A 19,008-nucleotide genomic window follows, 5' to 3' on the forward strand; every position below is an offset into this window, starting at 1 on the left:
ATTTACTTTTAGGTGTGTGTGTATGTATACTTGTATGTATGCAACCACACATGGGGTTACAAGTGCCTACAGAGCCGGGTGTGGTGGCACACGCCTTTAATCCCAGCACTTGGGAGGCAGAGATAGACAGATTTCTGAGTTTGAGGTCAGCCTGGTCTACAGAGTGAGTTCCAGAACAGCCAGGGCTACACAGAGAAACCCTGTCTTGAAAAACCAAAAACAAAAAAAAAAATAAAAAAAAAAACAAAAAACAAGTGCCTACAGAGGCCAGAAGAGTGTATCAGATGCCTTAGATCTGGAGTTACAGACAGTTGTGAGCCACCCAACATGAGGAACTAGACTTGTGTTCTCTGGAAAAAACAGCAAGTGCTTGTAATTGTGGAATCATCTCTCCAGGCCCTGTTTTGGATAATTCTTAATGAAAGATATGTGGAGGAAATGGAGCAGATGTGGCAAGGGAGGTTGTGTGTGTGTGTGTGTGTGTGTGTGTGTGTGTGTGTGTGTGTGTGTGTGTGCGCGCGCGAGTAATTGTCATTATCACTATTCACTAAACAGTTCTGCTGCTTCTGTTTCTGGGCACACCAGGGATACATGGTAGGACTGAATTCCATGGCTTTATTGGCTAGGTGGGACCAAGACATTACTTTTGGCCAATCAGTGACAAGCAATAAAGAGTGCTTTGTTTCTAGGTCAGCATTTAATTGCTGCCGTGAGAGTCTGGAGTTCTCATTCAAGAGGTCAAGAAGAGGCTGCTCCATTAGTGATGGATGTGTTAGCACGGATGAGAAACAACACCGATATCTTAAGCCCACGAGGGTGCTGTGTTACGGCTGCACAGCCTGTCCTGTGCTGACCGTCAGGGACACAGAAACTCTGAGGAAGGGTCGCTGGAGCTGATGTGCGAGGAGAAGAGAGTCATTGAATGATAAGAGTCCCAGAGGCAAAAATGAGAAACTAGGACAACGTGAGACCAGGAGAGTCACAGAAATAGAAGAGGAGTCAGTCCAAGAAGTAGGGAGGAAGTGGCCAAGAGAGCAAGCGACATAAGGAACACGCATATGTCCGGTAAAACTGGCCACCGAGGAGTATTGGTAATCTTGATAACAGTTCTGGTGGATAGGAACGGCCCCCACAGGCTCATAGACTTGAATGCTTGGTCACCAGGACATGGCACTATTAGGGAGTGGGGGTGGGTTCTGAGGTCTCAGATGCTCAAGGCAGGCCTAATGTCTCTCTCTTTCTCTCTCTCTCTCTCTCTCTCTCTCTCTCTCTCTCTCTCTCTCTCTCTCTCTCTCTCTCTCTCTCTCTCTCTCTCTCTGCCTGCTGCCCACTGATCCAGATGTAGAACTCTGGCTTCTTCCCCGGCACCATGCCTGCTTGCACGCCATGATGATAATTGACTAAGCCTCTAAACCCATAAGCCATCTCCAACTAAGTGCTTTCCTTACGCGCCACGTTTTTTTTTGTTGATGCACTCTTTAGTGGACGGACATTTTTGGACTTGTACTAGTTCTAACCACCAGACTTTACGGCTCTAATGGAAGCCCTTTGGCCTACTATTTAAAATTGTTACATTCGGGGGCTGGAGAGATGGCTCAGTGGTTAAGAGCACCGACTGTTCTTCCGAAGGTCCAGAGTTCAAATCCCAGCAACCACATGGTGGCTCACAACCATCCGTAATGAGATCTGAAGCCCTCTTCTGGTGGGTCTAAAGATAGCTACAGTGTACTTACATATAATAATAAATGGGCCAGAGTGAATGGGGCTAGAGCGAGCAGAGGTCCTGAGTTCAATTCCAGTAACCGCATTGAAGGCTCACAACCATTATACAGCTACAGTGTACTCATATACATAAAGTAAATAAATAAATCTTTAAAAAAAATTGTTAGGCTGGTGAGTTAGCTCAGCAGATAAGAGCACTGACTGCTCTTCCGAAGGTCCTGAGTTCAAATCCCAGCAACCACATGGTGGTTCACAACCACTCGTAATGAAAACTGACACCTTCCGGTGTGTCTGAAGACAGCTACAGTGTACTCATTTATAATAATAAAAAAAATTGTTAGATTCATCTCTGGTGTGTGTTTGAGTGTGTGTAGCTTGCTTGAACATTCGGAGAGAACTAACTCCATTAAATACGTGTACACAAGTTAATGGGGTTAGTTCTCTCCGATTATTTGGGTCCTGAGGATCGAACTCAGGTCATCAGGTTTCGTGGCCAGCACCTTCACCATCTCACTGGCCCCGTTTATTCTTTCTGCAGATGAAGGTTACCTCATCATTCCTCAGAGTTTTGAAAGAGTAATGACAAAGGTGGGGGGCAGAGTTAGGAGAAAGCGGTAAGAGTGTGCTGCCTGGGGAGGGTAACCGAGGGAAGCCCTTACCACTCCCAGGCCTCCTAGGCAAACAGAGAGGGTTGGGAGACTCATCCAGCACCCCTACCTTCTAGTGCCTCGAACTGGAGCCAACAGGAGCAGGGGCCTTGCAGGAGATCCTAAGGATGAGAAAGTACAAATTAGGTTAGGCTGGAAACCGCAGGTAACTCCACAGGTAACTCCGCCTGGCCCATAATCCAGCAGGGAAGACAGCGGTGGGTTGGGCTGCTTGCAGGGAAATGGTTCTTTGCTTCCCTTCTCAGGGAGGAGCCTTGTACTCTAAAGTCAGGCTCTCCGAATGAAATGCTCCACTTAGGCCTGAAAGATTCTAAGTCTTGATCCAGAGAAGCAGCAGCCATATCCATGGGTTTTTTGTTTGTTTGTTTTGTTGGTTTTTTTTGTTTTTGTTTTTTGTTTTTTTGTTTTTGTTTTTGTTTTTTGTTTTTTTGTTTTTGTTTTTTTGTTTTTTTGTTTTTCGAGACAGGGTTTCTCTGTGTAGCCCTGGCTGTCCTGGAACTCACTCTGTAGACCAGGCTGGCCTCGAACTCAGAAATCCACCTGCCTCTGCCTCCCAAGTGCTGGGATTAAAGGCGTGCGCCACCACCGCCCGGCCATATCCATGTCTGTACAGAGCCCCAGACACCAGGGTCTGCCGGTGCCTCATTTGAGGACGATCATGTCTTTATTACCCGGGACCATGGATCCATTGGGTAACCCATGTGGGAAATGTCCATTTTATACATCCCGCTTTCCTTCAGCCTGTCTGAGCAGGTGTGGTACCTCACAACTATAATCCCAGAATTTGTTAGCTGAAGGTGTGGGAAGATGGGGGGTTAAGGGCCAGTCTCAGCCACATGGTAGGTTACAGAGAAGCCTGAGTTACAGGAGACCCTGTCTCAAAACAAAACACGTAGACAATAGAACAAGAAAACCCCAAAGCAATAAATAAATAAATAAATAAATAAATAAATAAATAAATAAATAAACCAAACAAGATTTCCTCTCAATTTCACCTTTCTCAGAACCCTACAGTGATACCACATCCTCTCCTGTTTGGAGATAGCCTTGGTCCTCCCTCAGGAGGAGTCTCCCTCAGGAATGCTTAGGAGAGCTACTGGATGCAGCTTTGTTCTTAGTGGTCGGGGACTGACTGGACCAGGTCATGAGATGGAATCTAGACAATGGAGGGAGTAAGACAAAGCGCAGGTATAGTCTTCCCAGGCAATGAATCTGATCTGGCTGCCATCTTTGGCAGACCAGAGTATCGCCTGCAGCAGAGGAGGACAAAGACACCATTCAGTCACCGGGTGCACCTGTACACGTGGACTGAACAAAGGGTTGTCGGGAAACAAAGGGCTAATCTCTGTGGGGTGTGGTGGGGCTCTCTTGTAATCCCTGTACTCAGGAAGTAGAGGCGGAAGGATCAGAAGTTCAGGGCTAGCCTCTGGTAAATAACAAATCTGAGGTCAGCCTGGGCTGCTTGAGAATGGGTCTCAAACAGGCAACAAAAGAAAAGAAACGGGATGGGTCTGAGCTGGGGGCTGGAGGCAGTGGACACATCTAGGCCCTTGTCTGAGTCACACTGGGTCTTACGACATTTGAAGGACAGCTCCTTTCTACAAAATGAAATGAGTTCTTAAGAGCAAAAGGAAAGGGGTGGGGAGGGGGAATTTTAAAAATGCCCATCTTCTGAACACCATCTTTGTGCGGGCGTCTGGTGGAGGCTGGCAGGGCGGGGTCATCTGCCAGCTAGGCCTGTAGGACTTGGTTTTTGTTTATTCCACTCACACTCGGGGCAGTTGCCAGGACCCGCCCCCGCTGCAGTCGCTGGAGGAGCTGGAAGTTTAACGTTCCTGCTGAGAATCAATCAATTGGTGTGTTTTCTTTGGCTGCTCCTAGGTGGGGGCTTGCTGTGGTCTAGCCTGGAAAGAAGGTCTAGCCCAAGTCCAGCCTGAACAGAACGAGCCTGTCGCCATGCCGGCTTGCTGCAGCTGGAACGATGTCTTGCAGTATGAGACAAACAAAGTCACCCGGATCCAGAGCGTGAATTATGGCACCATCAAGTGGGTGTTGCACATGATCGTCTTTTCCTATGTTAGGTAAGCGGGGCGTGGGATGGGCAGATCTCTGCAGCACTGGACAGCGCCGCCCGGCAGCCCCACGATGCAGCTGCTGGTGCACTCGTTGGATTCTATGTGGTCCTTAAATCTGAGACACGCTCTCATAGCTTGCTGGGAGGAAACAGTAAGAGGAAGCTGTCCTTGGCTGTAGCTGGAGGAAGCTGCAGAGAGGGAGGCGGGCTGTGTGCCTCCCTTCTGCCTTTTTTCAACAGCAGCCAAGGCCTGCCAAGATGAGCAAGGCAAGACATGCCCGGGGAACCTGGGAGACAGAGGCCAACACCCTGGGCTCGCACGGAGATGAGGGGATTTCCCTTGTGGGCTCTGAATCATCCTTCTGCTTAGGAGAGTTTGAACCAGGTTTGGAAATGTCGTTTTTTAGAGCATCTAGGGGGCCTTTGAAAACCACTTATGAAGGTACACAAAATGTGTACCCCAGACTTTCACTGATTCACAGCGTTCATGTCCGTGGCTTCCCATGTATTCATCGAGCTGTGCAGGAGTCACCAAAATCAAGAACGTTTTCAGCCGGGTGTAGTGGTGCATGCCTTTAGTCCCAGCACTGGGGAGCCAGAGTCCAGTCTGTCTATCTACAAAGCAAGTTCGAGGACAGCCAGGACTACACAGAGAAACCCTTGTTTTGAAAAACAAAACCAACCAAACAAAAAGAACATTTTTATCAGTCTAAAATGTTGTCCCTTAGTTCAAGTACCCACCAATCCATTTTCTGTTCCTGTGGGTTTACATGTATATGTATATGTACACATATACATATATGTAATGTGTATGTATATATGTATGTATGTGTATATGTATGTATATGTGTGTATGTATGTTTATGTATATATGTATATATGTATGTGTGTATATATGTGTGTATGTGTGCATGTGTGCATATATGTATATATGTATATGGATGTATATATATGTATATATGTGTGTATGTGTATATATATGTATATGTATGTGCATATATGTATATGTGCATGTGTGTATATATGTGTGTATGTGTACATATATATATATACTCACGCACACACAGCTATATATACATTTCATATAAATAGAATCACGCGGCATGTGGTCCTTTGTGACTGACTCTTCCTCTTAGTCTGTTTCCAGTGCTCACTTCGCGTTAGAGCTAGTGTATCTATACTGTAGACTATTGATGACTGGATAATAGTCCCCTGTATGTAGTTAAGTACAGCACTATGGAAGTAGACCGCCCACTGGCTAAGACCACTTCTTCCCATGCACAGATGCTGGACGCTGGGTTGCTTCTCTCTTTGTCACCTGAACATAAGTCTTAATCTCTCCTGGGTTTACCTGGGGGTGGGGGGGGCGCAGGGCGGGAGAGGAACTTGTTAGGTCATGTGACAACTGCATGTCTGTCACCCTGGGAGTCACGGCTGTATTGTTCTCCCTGGCATCTTCACCTTTTCACAGCCTCAGAGCCTGACTGGGAGTCCCCCGCTCTGTCCACATCCTCACCAGGCGGCGAGTGCTGTGGCTTTCGGGCTGTAACTCACCTCGTGGGTGTGAAGTGCTCTCTCTCTCATTGTGGCTTTGGCTCCAGTTGCCCCGACGATGATACCGATGGTGCGTTTGACACAGTGTGTGGAGGTGCTGTGGTTTACAAAGAGTGAGAATGGCCTCTGAGAGTGTATTTGTTTGTGTGTAAGGGGGTGCGTGCGGATGGGTGGGGGCCGGGGTTGAGCCACCTGAAGCTCACCTATTCAGCTAGACTGACTGGCCATCAAGCGCCAGAATCCTGGAGTCTCCGCCTCCCCAGTGCTGGCCTTACAGGCACCTGCTGCTATGCTCAGTTTTTACATGGGTGCTGTGAGCTGAAGTTGTATCTTTCTGCCTCCGTGGCAAACACTTAGCCCGCGGAGCCATTTACCAAGCTCGGAGGTGGCCTATCCTATAATCCTGAATACATTTTCCTGGCCAAGTCACTTAACTTGCCTGAGACTCGGTTTCTATGTCTGTTCATACGGTCATTGGACAACGATGGAAAGAAAGGTACCTGCTTTATCATCGAGGCTACTGGGAAGATGTTTTCCTCTTCCCAGGAGACCGAGCTCAGAAATATTTCAGTGGCCAAAGAAGATCAGAGAGGGCTGATGTCTTTTACAGCCGCGTCCCCTGACCCAGCTGACCTCCGCCAACAGCAAGCACAGAAATGTCCGTTGAAAGCCCCAGGCTGTCTTTTGCTGGGGGGAGGGTTGTTGCCTGTGCTTATTTGTGGGTTTTCAAAAAGTACTCCCTGATTGGCTGGCTGTTCCCCAAAGAGCGGCCTCATACCTGTAAGGCCGGGCCTCTTCTGTGAAACCATGATGTAGGTGGAGAAGATACCAGACACCAAACCAACCCAGGCACAGTCTCTATGGCCTTGGGGGTGGGGTTTGGGGGGGGGAGAATGGAATGTTCAATTCATCACCTTGGCCCTGGATGATAAGATAGAGTCTGGGCAGCTGGAGGATTAGAAAAGGCTCACTTAAGAGTAGACCCCCTGGGGTTGGGAGAGATGGCTCAGCGGTTAAGAGCACTGACTGTCTTCCAAGGGTCCCGAGTTCAAATCCCAGCAACCACATGGTGGCTCACAACCATCCATAATGAGATCTGACGCCTTCTTCCGGTACTGTCTGATGACAGCGACAGTGTACTTAGATATAATAATAAATAAGTCTTTAGATCAGAGCGAGTGATACAGTGTACTCGTATAAATAAATAAATAAATAAATAAATAAATAAATCTTTAAAAAAAAAAAAAGAGGAGACCCCTGTAGATGAAGACTCCAGCCACGTGACACGTGGGACAGAAAGAATAGTAACTATAAAGATCAAAGCAAACAAGAGGGCCCGCAACGACTCCCACCATCCGGAAGCTCAGGAGACAAGGGAGGAGCGGGAGACAGGACAGATAAGAATGTGATTCTCTGCAGAGCCTCTCTATCTGTCTGGGGAATGGAACCTTCTGACCGGTGTATCCGAAGGCTCTCCAGTGGCTACTGTGCAGAGGGAACGGGACATTTGGTAGGACGAGAACAGGGTATAAGGGGCCACTGAGAGTCTGCTGGAGTCACTCAGCTAATAGAAAGATCACAGCTGGCCTAGAATGGAACGGATGGTGGAGTCAGAGAGATATGAGTCAAGTTGAGATGGCTTTGGGGGAAAGATGGCTTGGGGGGGTCCCGTGGATGAGGGTTGTCTTTTCCATGCAAGATCAAAAAGAGACAAGCTTACTCAGCACTGGTAGGGACGCTGACCAAGCAGTTAAAATGGTCTTTGTTGTCGTCATGGGGGTTGTTTGTTTTATTTTGTCTTTTTTGTTTGTTTGTTTGTTTGTTTTATTTTTTTGTTTTTTCTTTTTTGGGGGGCTTTTTTTTTTGCTTTTTTGTTTTTGTTTTGCCACAGACTGGGTTGCTTCGGGGACCCCTTGTTCCTCGGGATGATAAAAGTTCTGGCCTGGTGAGCAAAGAATTCGGCGAGTGACCAACAGACAGGACACAAGGGAGTGTCGTAACTGAATGCAATTTGCAAAGTGAAAAATCAGGCTTATACGGTATACAGCAAAACAAGGCAAACTACAGAAGTCACGTAGGCAGGTAGTAGTCACATCAAAGTCAGTAAGATCAAACAGCCAGGTGCAAGGCGGAGGAGCAGTGGTGTCCTTCTTCTTGGGCTATTCTGGCAGCCCCAAGTAAAATCCTCAGGGTCTTTCTGAGGCAAGCAGCTGGAGGTCCTTGAGAATATCCTTGGCTATAACGTAGATAATTAGTGATGGAAGCCCTACAACTTCTCTCTAGTTAGTAAAGAAATTCTGCTTTGTGTGGGACTGCTCTGACAATTAGTACCTGAACTACTACTACTCTCTCTAACTTTGGAGATACCCTGTCTGGTAAGACAGCTTCTTAGTAAAAATTCCAAGCTAATTACAGCTAGGAAATCAATTAGGATTATTGAAACACTGTGGAGGCCAGGAAATAATGTTTAATCTCAGTATTAGCTAATAATGAAATATTTCTTAGGGCGTCTTTATGCCTGAATAAAGAAAGCATGCAGATCTCTCCACAGACTTAAGCAGAGACCAATCTAGAACACAACTGAGCTAGGAGATGTCAGCGACTGACTACCTCAGAAGACTGGCTGGAGCATACACCTCAGGTCTAAGATCAGGTTTTTTTTTTTTGTTTTGTTTTTTTAAAGATTTATTTATTATTATAATTAAGTACACTGTAGCTGTTTTTCAGACGCACCAGAAAAGGGCGTCAGATCTCATTACGGGTGGTTGTAAGCCACCATGTGGTTGCTGGGATTTGAACTCTGGACCTTCGGAAGAGCAGTTGGTGTTCTTACTCACTGAGCCATCTCTCCAGCCCCTAAGATCAGGTTTTTTTAGGCCTGTCCAGACACTGAGTTCTGTGTGACATTTTTTTGTTTGTTTGTTTTATGTTTTTGAGACAGGTCTTAACTGTGTAGCCTGGGCCGTTCTGGAACTTGTCCTATAGACCAGGCTGGCCTCGAACTCACAGAGATCCACCTGCCTCTGCCTCCCTGGTGCTGGGATTTTAAAAGCATGCACCACCACTACCCAGCTTAAAATATTTTGATTACTACGGTCTGTAATATCCTTTTATATGTGTCTAGCCCCAAAGAGTTAAAAGCAAAATCTGAAATACATAATCTCAAAAAAAAAAAAAAATAGTCCAAGCCCTTTCTCCTTTAGCTGCCCGGGGAAGCCGGTCCCTCTGCTCAAGTGCTACCTGAGGCTTCTAAGTAGATTGCCGCATACCCACAGGGCTTCTGGCGTCCATGCCAGCTCAGCCTCCCTGGCTGTTGGCACAGCACTGGGCTACGGGTTCGCAGCATCAGGCTGGCATTGCAGTGTCCCTAGGGGAGGTCTGGGGACTGCAGAAACCAGCAGGGCCCAGACCATGGACAGAATCGAGATTTATCTTAAAGGTGCTGGGGAAACATCAAGAAGAAGGTGACCTTTGTCCTGTCTTCTATCCACTGTGTTTCCACGATGTCGCTTTTTCTGCCTGTCGGGCCACCCTTGGTCTCCTTCACGGGGACACCTGGGCATTTGGAATCCACCCAGATTACCTAAGGTGAACGTACACCTCAAAGTCTTGTGTCTAGACTGTTCTCCCTGATAAGATGCCACTGCCTGGTTCCAGAGATGAGGAAGGATCCTACCAGGATGGCTGACTGGTAGGATCCAGCACATTTCAGGGAGCTGTGTCAGTTGAGGTCCTGCTGCCTGGTTCTCACATTCCTGAGAAGGACTGTTGGTTCTGTGGATTCCCATTGGGCAGTGGCCCACAGAGACCTTTGTCCTGGTGTAGCCTGCTTCCTGACTGTGTAGTGTCCAAGAGAACCCGGTCTTTGACCATCTGATAGATCATAGGATGAACTGTCTTAACAATATTTACAAATCTCGTCGGTGGCCAAAGTCACATAGCCAGTCAGGGGCAGAGCCAAGATTGAACTTTCAACAGTGATTGAGTTCATCCAGTCTTCATCCAGAGTTCACACTCAGCCTGGAGACCAGAGGGGACAGAACCAAGACCTGGAGGGAGACTAAACTGTATTGGATCACCTGTTTGTGAACTGACGGTGACCCAGCCTGAGGAGGTGGCAGTGACAGAGGACAGGTGGAATTGAATAATATGAGGAAGATAAAGTAGTAGAATTTCTTTGATCTTGGTTTTCTTTTTCTTTTTTCTTTTTTCTTTTTTGTTTTTTGGTTTTTCGAGACAGAGTTTCTCTGTGTAGCCCTGGCTGTTCTGGAACTCACTCTGTAGACCAGGCTGGCTTTGAAATCAAAAATCGGCCTGCCTCTGCCTCCCAAGTGCTGGGATTAAAGGCGTGCGCCACCAGCGCTCAGCTGATTTCGGTTTTCTGAGACAGGGTTTTAATATGTAGTTTCCATATGCAGCTATACCTAGCCCTGAACAGCTACCCCTGCCCCCACTCCACCACCACTCAAGCGGAAGGATCACTGGCACATACTACCTTGCCCACCTCAAACAATAGGACTCATAGTAGAATGGATGGGCAAGGGGTAGGGTGGGTGAGGGTAAGCAGAGAGAGGGTTAAGAGTTGCCACATTCCTGACTTGGGCAACTAATGAGAAGTTGGTGGAATACCTTTCTGGGGCTAGTCCGTTCAGGAGAAAAGGTAATTGGTGTTAAAGGCTGAGTTCCGAGCTTAAGACGTTTAGTTAGACGGGTACATGAGACTCAGAACTACGCATATCGGTTGTGTAGTTATTTGTTACACAGCTTTAAGACAGACTGTATGCCACCAGCCTACAGATGGTAACTGAAGCCATGGGCATCTTCAGTAGACTAGCACAAGAGGTAACTAGATGAAAGCAAGAAGCTAGGAAGAGCCGGGCAGTGGTGGCGCACGCCTTTAGTCCCAGCACTTGGGAGGCAGAGGCAGGCGGATTTCTGAGTTCGAGGCCAGCCTGGTCTACAGAGTGAGTTTCTACACAGAGAAACCCTGTCTCGAAGAAACCAAAACAAAAAACAAAAAACAAAACATAGAAGCTGGGAAGAGAGAGCCCTAAGTGGCACTAACATTCAAAGGACATGGAGATGCAGAACTTCCCAAAGGATTCTGAGATAGATGCCAGGGAGATCCAAGGAGGTCAGGAGAACCCTGTAGGCTCCTTGAGGCTGTGGTTAGAAGAAGAAGGAAGTGGTCCACAGTCACCGGAGTCGACTGACGGCATCTGCAGCATGCCTGCTAGCCCTGGGAGGGAAAGAGTGTGTTGGTGAGGGAGGCTCTGGAGAAGCAATGGGAGTGGGAGCCAGACTGGAGTGGGTGGAGGAGTGAATGGAGGTGCAGAAATGGATGTGGTGACTCACTCTTTCAAGACTGGACTCCACAGGAGGAGCCAGGCCCTGCATGGCGGAGGCAGAGAATTGGGAGGGGCGGTATTTTTAAGATGGGAAATTATATTTAAATGTAGATGGGGAGAAGAGGGAGGCAGATAAATGAAAAATCACCACCATCACCATGGTCATCTTCACGGGGACCAGCCAGCAACGGCTGGGGAAGCTTACCTGGCTCCCTTCTGTAATCACCCATGACAGGTCCATCCTGTGCTCTTCTCCTTCAGAGGGCTCTCACAACTGCTTCATCTGTCCTCATCTCCGGACTGATACACAGGTGCTGTTTGGACCCTTCACTATCTCATACCCACGTAGACATGGCTGTCAAGACCCTTGTGGCTGGGAGTGGTGGCACATGACTTTAATCTTAGCACTCAGGAGGCAGAGACAGGAGGATCTCTGTAAAGCCAGCCTGGTCTACAAAGCCAAGACTGTCAGGCTGTCACACAGAGAAACCCTGTCTCAAAAAGCCAGGGAGTTGGTGGGAGTGACGGGGGTGGGGGTAGGGGGGTGGAAGGAGGGTGGAGGGTAGGGGGAAGACAAGACTGACTCGTAAAAGGTAGTATGCACACTTTTGCTTTACGGATGTTCACTGCGTGAAACAATGTAGCCTTCTGTAGTTTGATGCAAGGAACTGAGCCACAATGTATATGCCCTTGACCTGGTGAAGAAGTTGCTTGCACAAATGCTCCCTGGTAACAAGCTGTGAGGGTGTATATACAGGCAGCAAAACCTGAAGCTAGCCACCAGCCTTCTGAAGAGGGAGGTCTCTCTCAGAGCTTTCGCTTTAGAGTTACCTTTGCTCAGAACTCTGAGGTTCCTTAGAAGAGATAGGCAGACTTGGCTTCCAGTCACTTCCTCCCCCGGGGCGCTCTGAGAACCTTCTCACCATGCTGCCAGTGAGCCATTTATGCAGCTATAAATCCGTGAAAATCCTTGAAATCCATAGCATATGGATTGGGACTCTGAAGAACACCATCCTAGGGGCCATCTTCATCTACATCTGGTGAGTCCAGCCAGAGCCAGTCCCAGGGCTCCATGACCCAACCTCTTTCTCTGCCTCCACTGAATCCCTGCTCCTCCAGGCTAACCCTTCTTTGGCCAGAGTGTCTGGGTGACCCCAGCTTCTCCTGTGTCAGATCTCCTCTGCCTGCCAGGCTCTCCAGCTCCTCTTAATTTCGCCCACCCTACCAGGCTCAGCTAGATCCCAGCTCCTTGATACTGTGCTTGCTTCAGGGGCTGGTAGCTTTGCATGCACCCAAATGCATTGAACACCAGTTTCTTAGAGTCCCTGAGGTTAGAGATGAGAGAACTATAACCCCATTCATGGGCTGAACCCATGGCCCAGAGAAGATGTCTAGCTTCTCTTGAATCATTCCACGAGGTCAAGAGTTGGTGACTGAATTGATAATTAGACTATTCTTTCTATAGGGTAAGATACTGCAGACTCTCTTTGCCTCTTGCCTCCTTTGCTTCATCTCTGGAATATGTTAATATAATTTTCATGTTCATTATGATACAAAGGTCCATTATGTTTGCAAAGCCTTAGCTAGTTTGAAATAGTTGGATTCAATCAGAGGTCATCATGTGCCGGGCGGTGGTGGCGCGTGCCTTTAATCCCAGCGCTTGGGAGGCAGAGGCAGGTGGATTTCTGAGTTCTGAGTTCGAGGCCAGCCTGGTTTACAGAGTGAGTTCCAGGACAGCCAAGGCTACACAAAGAAACCCTATCTCGAAAAAAACAAACAAACAAAGAGATCATCATGTTACATAGTCTAGAATGGAGATGATGCATAAGACCGAGCTTCCCAAATGGTAGAGCACGTGTTACTCTGGGAGAAAGTTGCAATAGATATCTTGAAAGAAAATCCCAAGTATTTTGTATGTGTTTTGAGGCCGAGGTGAGACAGAGCACTTGTAATTGCATTTGTCTATATGTGTTCTATTGCTCTCTGTATCAGGCTTGCTGAGTGGGTCCCAAATCTGACTCTCTAGCTCTAACATCTTTTTAAAAACTGTCTACATTTTGTGTGCAGTCGCATGCTCATGTGCCCTGGTGTGCATGTGGGGGCAAGGGAAGAAGGTTCAGAAGACAGTTCTCACCTTCCATGTTTGTGTAGGTCCTGGGGATTGAACCCAGGTCGTCGGTCTTGTCAGCAAGTGACTTTACTCATGGAACCACCTCACTAGACCAATGTCTTTCTTCTTTAATCCCTGTTGGAGAAGCGCTAGAATGTCCTGTGAATAACGTGGTTATTTTTTAGGATTAATTAATTTATTTATTTCATGTATGTGAGTACACTGTAGCTGTCTTCAGACACAGCAGAAGAGGGCATCGGATCTCATTACAGATGGTTGTGAGCCACTATGTGGTGGCTGGGAATTGAACTCGGGACCTCTGGAAGAGCAGTCGGTGCTCTTAACCACTGGGCCATCTCTCCAGACCCTCTGTGAGTAATGTAGTATCTATGTGCCTCTGTGTGACTTAAGAAACAAAGCACACTGATCCAGCTCTGCTCCCTGTAAAGTTATCCTTCACCCCGTTTCACTGTTTTTCTCCATAATAATCATTCTGAATTTGATCTTTGTTCCTTTATTTTGATATTTCTATAGACATATGTCTATGTTTATACAGATGTGTGATATTCATCTCACCTATTGAGGTGAAATTCATATAGCATAAAACTGACTACGTAAAGGGGGCAGAATGAAGGACTATTTTAATGTAAACACACCAGTGTTTAACAGGTGCATGATAACATGTAGTAACGCCTTTATCTACCAATGTATTTCTGTCTTGTTTTGTTTTGTTTTTTTGTTTTTTGTTTTTCAAGACAGGGTTTCTCTATATAGCCCTGGCTGTCCTGGAGCTCACTCTGTAGACCAGGCTGGCCTCAAACTCAGAAATCTACCTGCCTCTGCCTCCCAAGTGCTGGGATTAATATTTCTGTCATCTTAAAAGGAAGTAATACACTCATTAACTGTTCCTCTCCATTTCTCCTCTCCTGGCAACTATCCATTTTCTTTCTGATAGATTTATTGATTTCATGCATTTCTTATAAGTGCAGGATGTGGTAGCACATGCTGTTAATCCCAGCACTCAAGAGGCAGAGCTAGGAGGATCTTTCTGAGTTCGAAGGCCATCCTGGTCCACACCAAGATAGGATTACATAGAGAGGTCCTGTCTTAGATAGATGGATGGATGGATAGATAGATAGATAGATAGATAGATAGATAGATAGATAGATAGATAGACAGATAGATAATATAAACCTTGAAACAAAAGCAAGCCCAGCCAAGATGGCACTGAGTCCGGGACATAGCCATTCAACTCTCCAAGAGCAGAGCTCTGAGTTGAGATGCCGTCTATAGTAGGCAGTGATAAAGGGAGGGGCAGGTACAGCTGCTAGCCCCAGTTTGTAGCAGGGAGAGTCACAGGGAGCAGAAGCAGATTGTCAACAGCAGCAGCTCCCATGACACTCCATCCCCCAGAGTCTGCAGCCTTCTGTTGTGAGGAAACCATTGAAGCTTTCTCATCTGTCCCCAGCTTTGCTTTGGTGAGTGACAAGCTGTATCAGCGGAAAGAGCCCGTTATCAGCTCCGTGCACACCAAGGTCAAAGGCATTGCAGAGGTGACAGAGAGTGTCACGGAGGGTGGGGTGACGAAGTTAGTGAGCAGCATCTTTGACACTGCGGACTACACCTTCCCTTTGCAGGTGAGTGCCGGGGGAACTCCAGGTCACGTCCCTGTCCCCATCCTTAGGAGTCTAGGGCCTCATTTCAAAAAGAAAAAAGAAAGTTAGCTTGGAACTAAGGATACATAGCTCAACTGGTAGAATGCTTGGCTAGCAAGCATGAAACCCTGTAGCCCAGGAGGTCAAGGCTGGAGAAACAGCTGATCAAGGTCACCCTCAGCTAGCTGCACAGTGAGTTTGAGGCCAGCCTGAAATGTGTAAGACCTTGTCTCAAAAGAAAAGAAAGACACTGGCCCTATTTAAAACCTGTGAAAAATCCCAACTGAGAAAACCTAAAAATTGCAAAACTAGGTCACATCCAGCCGCTCAAAGATGCGTCTTTGCTTTATCCAGTCCTACCGGGCTGCTCAAAATAGCGCTGCGTCCTGGCACATCCCAAACATGATCTCATTCACTCACACCGAGGCATACGGGGCTTTAGGAGTAGGGTCACCGAGTAGCAAGCTCAGCCTGGGTTCAGAAGGGCAGAGGGCTTGTTTTCTATACGTTTTGGGTGTCCTATATTGAAAAGGTCACCAGGAAACAGTCCGTGAGCCTTTCAAAAGGAAGGATGTGGTGACAAAGAAAGAAAAGGTGTAGGCCACGGAGAAGTGTGTGTGGCTAGCTGAGTTTGCAAAGCAGGGAAAATGAAAGGAGTTACCAAAAAAGGAGAAATAAAAGAGGGGTGGAGGAGTTAGGAACAGATGGAGGGGGAGGAACAAAATGGTCCATTTGCCACCCTGGGGAGCCAGGGCACTTGGCATAACCATCAGACCCAAGCTGCTATTTGTTTCTAGCTATAAACCACAAAAGCCACTGATTGCCCAGTTAGTGGGAAGCCCCATGGCCTTCCATTAAGCCTTGAGAAATCTGAACAGCCTGCCCAGGGTGCAGCCCACACCCCACCTCCACATCCCAGGCTCTCCGGAGTCTTGATTTTAATGGGATTTTACTGTGTCAGAAAAATGACACAGCTGCTTTTGAGCCTGGCTTGGAAAATGACTGCTCCCTTCCTTTGAAAGTTCCTCCACTCCCCCTTGCCTGGCAGGACAGTTCCTGCAGCTTTGATATTAAGCCCTGGGCAAAGTCCATGCTGCCCACGGCCGATTTCTAAAGGCTTCCAAGAGTACAAAGGCTCCCCCCACCACCCCTCCCGCCACTTAGCAAAACATATTATGATGTTTAAGGAGTTCTGCTCTCTAAAGGCCTGGCCTTTGTCCCTCCATTTCTCTCTGCAGGGGAACTCGTTCTTTGTAATGACAAATTATCTCAAGTCTGAAGGCCAAGTGCAGAAGCTGTGTCCTGAGGTAAGCAGGGGACCCACTCCGGGAGGACACCGGCTGAGAAGCATTCTGGGACCCAAGAAGTCTCTGTCTGTCCACCCGAGTCTCCGGCTTCAGGCCAGGGGCCTGTGTGAACACCTGCTCTTTCCTTCGCCAGGCACTCTGTGCCGCTCACAAACAGTATGGTTCTGGCATGTGTGTGATCTATTTCACATTTCACTGAGAAGCCTCACAAATTCAGGAGGATAACTCCCAGGACCTAGTTTATACCAGAGAATACTTAAGACATAGCGCGATAACACTGTGAGCCCTCAGAAAACATGCTGCTATTGGAACCAAGAGGACCACTCACACCAGAGGAAACCCAAGGCCTCCCCAAGGCAGACAGCCTGGAGAGCACCACGTGACTCTGGGGCGGGGAGTTTAACCTACGTTATCTTCTGGCCTCGGTGTTCCACCTGGATGGGTGTCTCCTCTCGTTTGTCAATACTCTATCCCTAGTTGGCTCAGGAAATATGGCCAAGCCCCAATGTACATCTGAATGTATATGGTGCGGTCCAGCTATTCCAACTCCTGTGGACCCGAAGGGCTTTCACACAGCTGGGGTTGTTCTCACAGGTCCGTGGTGGACCGAGCTCAGCTGGATGGGCTTTCTGTTGATTTGGCTTGTTTCTCAGAGTTGTCATTAGCCCTCCTCTGGAGGCTCAAAGTGCCGGGCTCCTTTCCATCTCCAGGGACTGTTGAAGAGTTTCTCTCTTCTCAGGGACTTTCCACCCTCCAGGAAAGTAGCCAGCTTTCCAAACTGCGGCTCGGGAATCCCAGAGCCAAGAAGGAAGACCTAAGCCTGGAGCTGGCATAGTATATTTTTCTTCTGTCTTCTGTGATCCCAGATAGGCCCAGTTGAAAAGGAAGGGAAATGCTTGGTCTGTCAGCCAGGAGAATGATCAAGAAACCTCTCCAATGCATGCAGCAATCACAAAACTAAGGTTAGAGTTTCTTTTAGAGATTTAAAAACAAAAGCAAAAACAAACAAACAAAAAACACAAAACAAACTCAAACACAGGGTTGGTTTATCTCCTTTCCTGGGAGATTCTTCTATCACAACTGCCCAAGAGCATGAGTACATAATCATTCATTCATTCATTCATTCATTCATTCTATGATTTTCAAGACCTATAATGAGTCCAGCAGGTAGTTGGATGACAAAGATGTGACTTAGGCTTTGCAGACAAGAGATTCATAGTTGAATTTCAGGGTTACTTAGAGAAGAACCCAGGGGCCTGGTGGGCCACAGAAAGCAAGCAATCCAGGCAGTAAAGAGAAAATGAGTGTGAAAACTGTGAGCTGTCCACTGAGCAAGGACTACATGAGAAGCCCTCTTTCCCAAAGCCATTCCACGCCCCCAGCAGCCATGCCAGCCAGACAAAGCAAGTTACTCCTTCTACAGAGCGGCCAAGGTCACACAGCCCACACAGAAAGCTGCTCTCACAGAACCCAGGAGTAAGTACCTGGACTCAGGACCTAGAACCTTGGCCCCACTCTTAGACGCAGATACCCAGATAACAATGACCGGAGGCTATTGTGCACCTCTGTTAGTTCTGTCTTTCCTGAGACGGCCATTAGACCCTCTGCGTGAAGCCAAAAATGCAGAAAGCAAATGTTCTCTTTCCTCTTCCCTTATTCTGCCCTTCAGCCCCCAGGCACGGCTGACCCATTTCCTCCAGCCAGGAGCGGGCTGCCGGAGTCCTTTCTTCTCACATCACCTGCTGCATCGTAGTACCTGTCTGCTCACTCAGTTCTGTGGTCAGTTCTGTGGTGGCAAGGCCACTTTAACCTTCAACCTCGCCATCTGCTCTCTACCCCAAAAACCATCCTGGAAAGGGCCTCTTGGCTGCCCTGATATCTGCTGTTTATATTTATTCTTGTTTTTAATTGAGATAGAAGCATATAGTCTCAAGCCTATGACTTCCAAGTATACATTGTGCAAACCACTGCCTAATTCCAGAAATTTTCTATCACCTCCACCCCAAGGAAACTTTGACTCCCAAAACAAACTGTCCCCATTAGCAACCAATCTCTCCCACCCTCTCCACAGCCATGGACGGCCACGCTCTGTCCTTGTGGATTTCCCATCTAGAGAACCATACAGAATGTGGCCTCATGTGTCTTGCTCCTTTCGCCCCACACCGTGGTTTGAAGGCGGCCCATAATGTAGCATGTGTCAGGACCTGGCTGAATAAGATGCCACAAATGGGGGTCTGGGAAGCTGGATTAGTCACTAATGTGCTTGCCATCAAGCATAAGGATGTGTGTACCCCAGTATCCATATAAAGAACCGGGTACAGCTGTGCACACTTGCAAATCCTAGTGCTGGGGAGACCGACTGGTAGAGCCCTGGGGCTTGATGGTCAGCCAGTGCAGCCAAATAAGTGAGCTACAGTCTCAGTGGGAGACCCTGTCTCAAATATGTATATGGAAGAGCGATAGAAAAAGACAGCTGATGTTAATGCACGCACACTCACACTCACACACACACTCATACACTCTCCACCTATGAATGTACCACCTTGTCTCCTCTCACACTGATGGATTTT

General features: G+C 47.6%; 1 protein-coding gene across 3 annotated transcripts in view; it reads left to right on the plus strand.

Annotated features, from left to right (window-relative positions):
• The first annotated feature begins 4,090 nt into the window (after positions 1-4,090).
• Positions 4,091-19,008, plus strand: part of P2rx7 (purinergic receptor P2X 7) — a 41,298-nt gene continuing 26,380 nt past the window's right edge. Inside the window, exons 1-4 of one of the 3 annotated variants that reach the window (XM_031337790.1) lie at positions 4,091-4,471; positions 14,945-15,113; positions 16,370-16,438; positions 17,178-18,936. In XM_031337790.1, coding sequence (XP_031193650.1) covers positions 4,347-4,471; positions 14,945-15,113; positions 16,370-16,438; positions 17,178-17,273 — 459 coding nt within the window. In that variant the 5' untranslated portion in view covers positions 4,091-4,346 and the 3' untranslated portion in view covers positions 17,274-18,936. Of the gene's footprint in view, positions 4,472-12,177; positions 12,407-14,944; positions 15,114-16,369; positions 16,439-17,177; positions 18,937-19,008 lie in introns of those variants that run through there. The other 2 variants (XM_031337788.1, XM_031337789.1) reach the window with 2 other exon arrangements.

Source organism: Mastomys coucha, unplaced genomic scaffold (genome assembly GCF_008632895.1).
Source record: "Mastomys coucha isolate ucsf_1 unplaced genomic scaffold, UCSF_Mcou_1 pScaffold22, whole genome shotgun sequence".
Taxonomy (NCBI): Eukaryota; Metazoa; Chordata; class Mammalia; order Rodentia; family Muridae; genus Mastomys; species Mastomys coucha.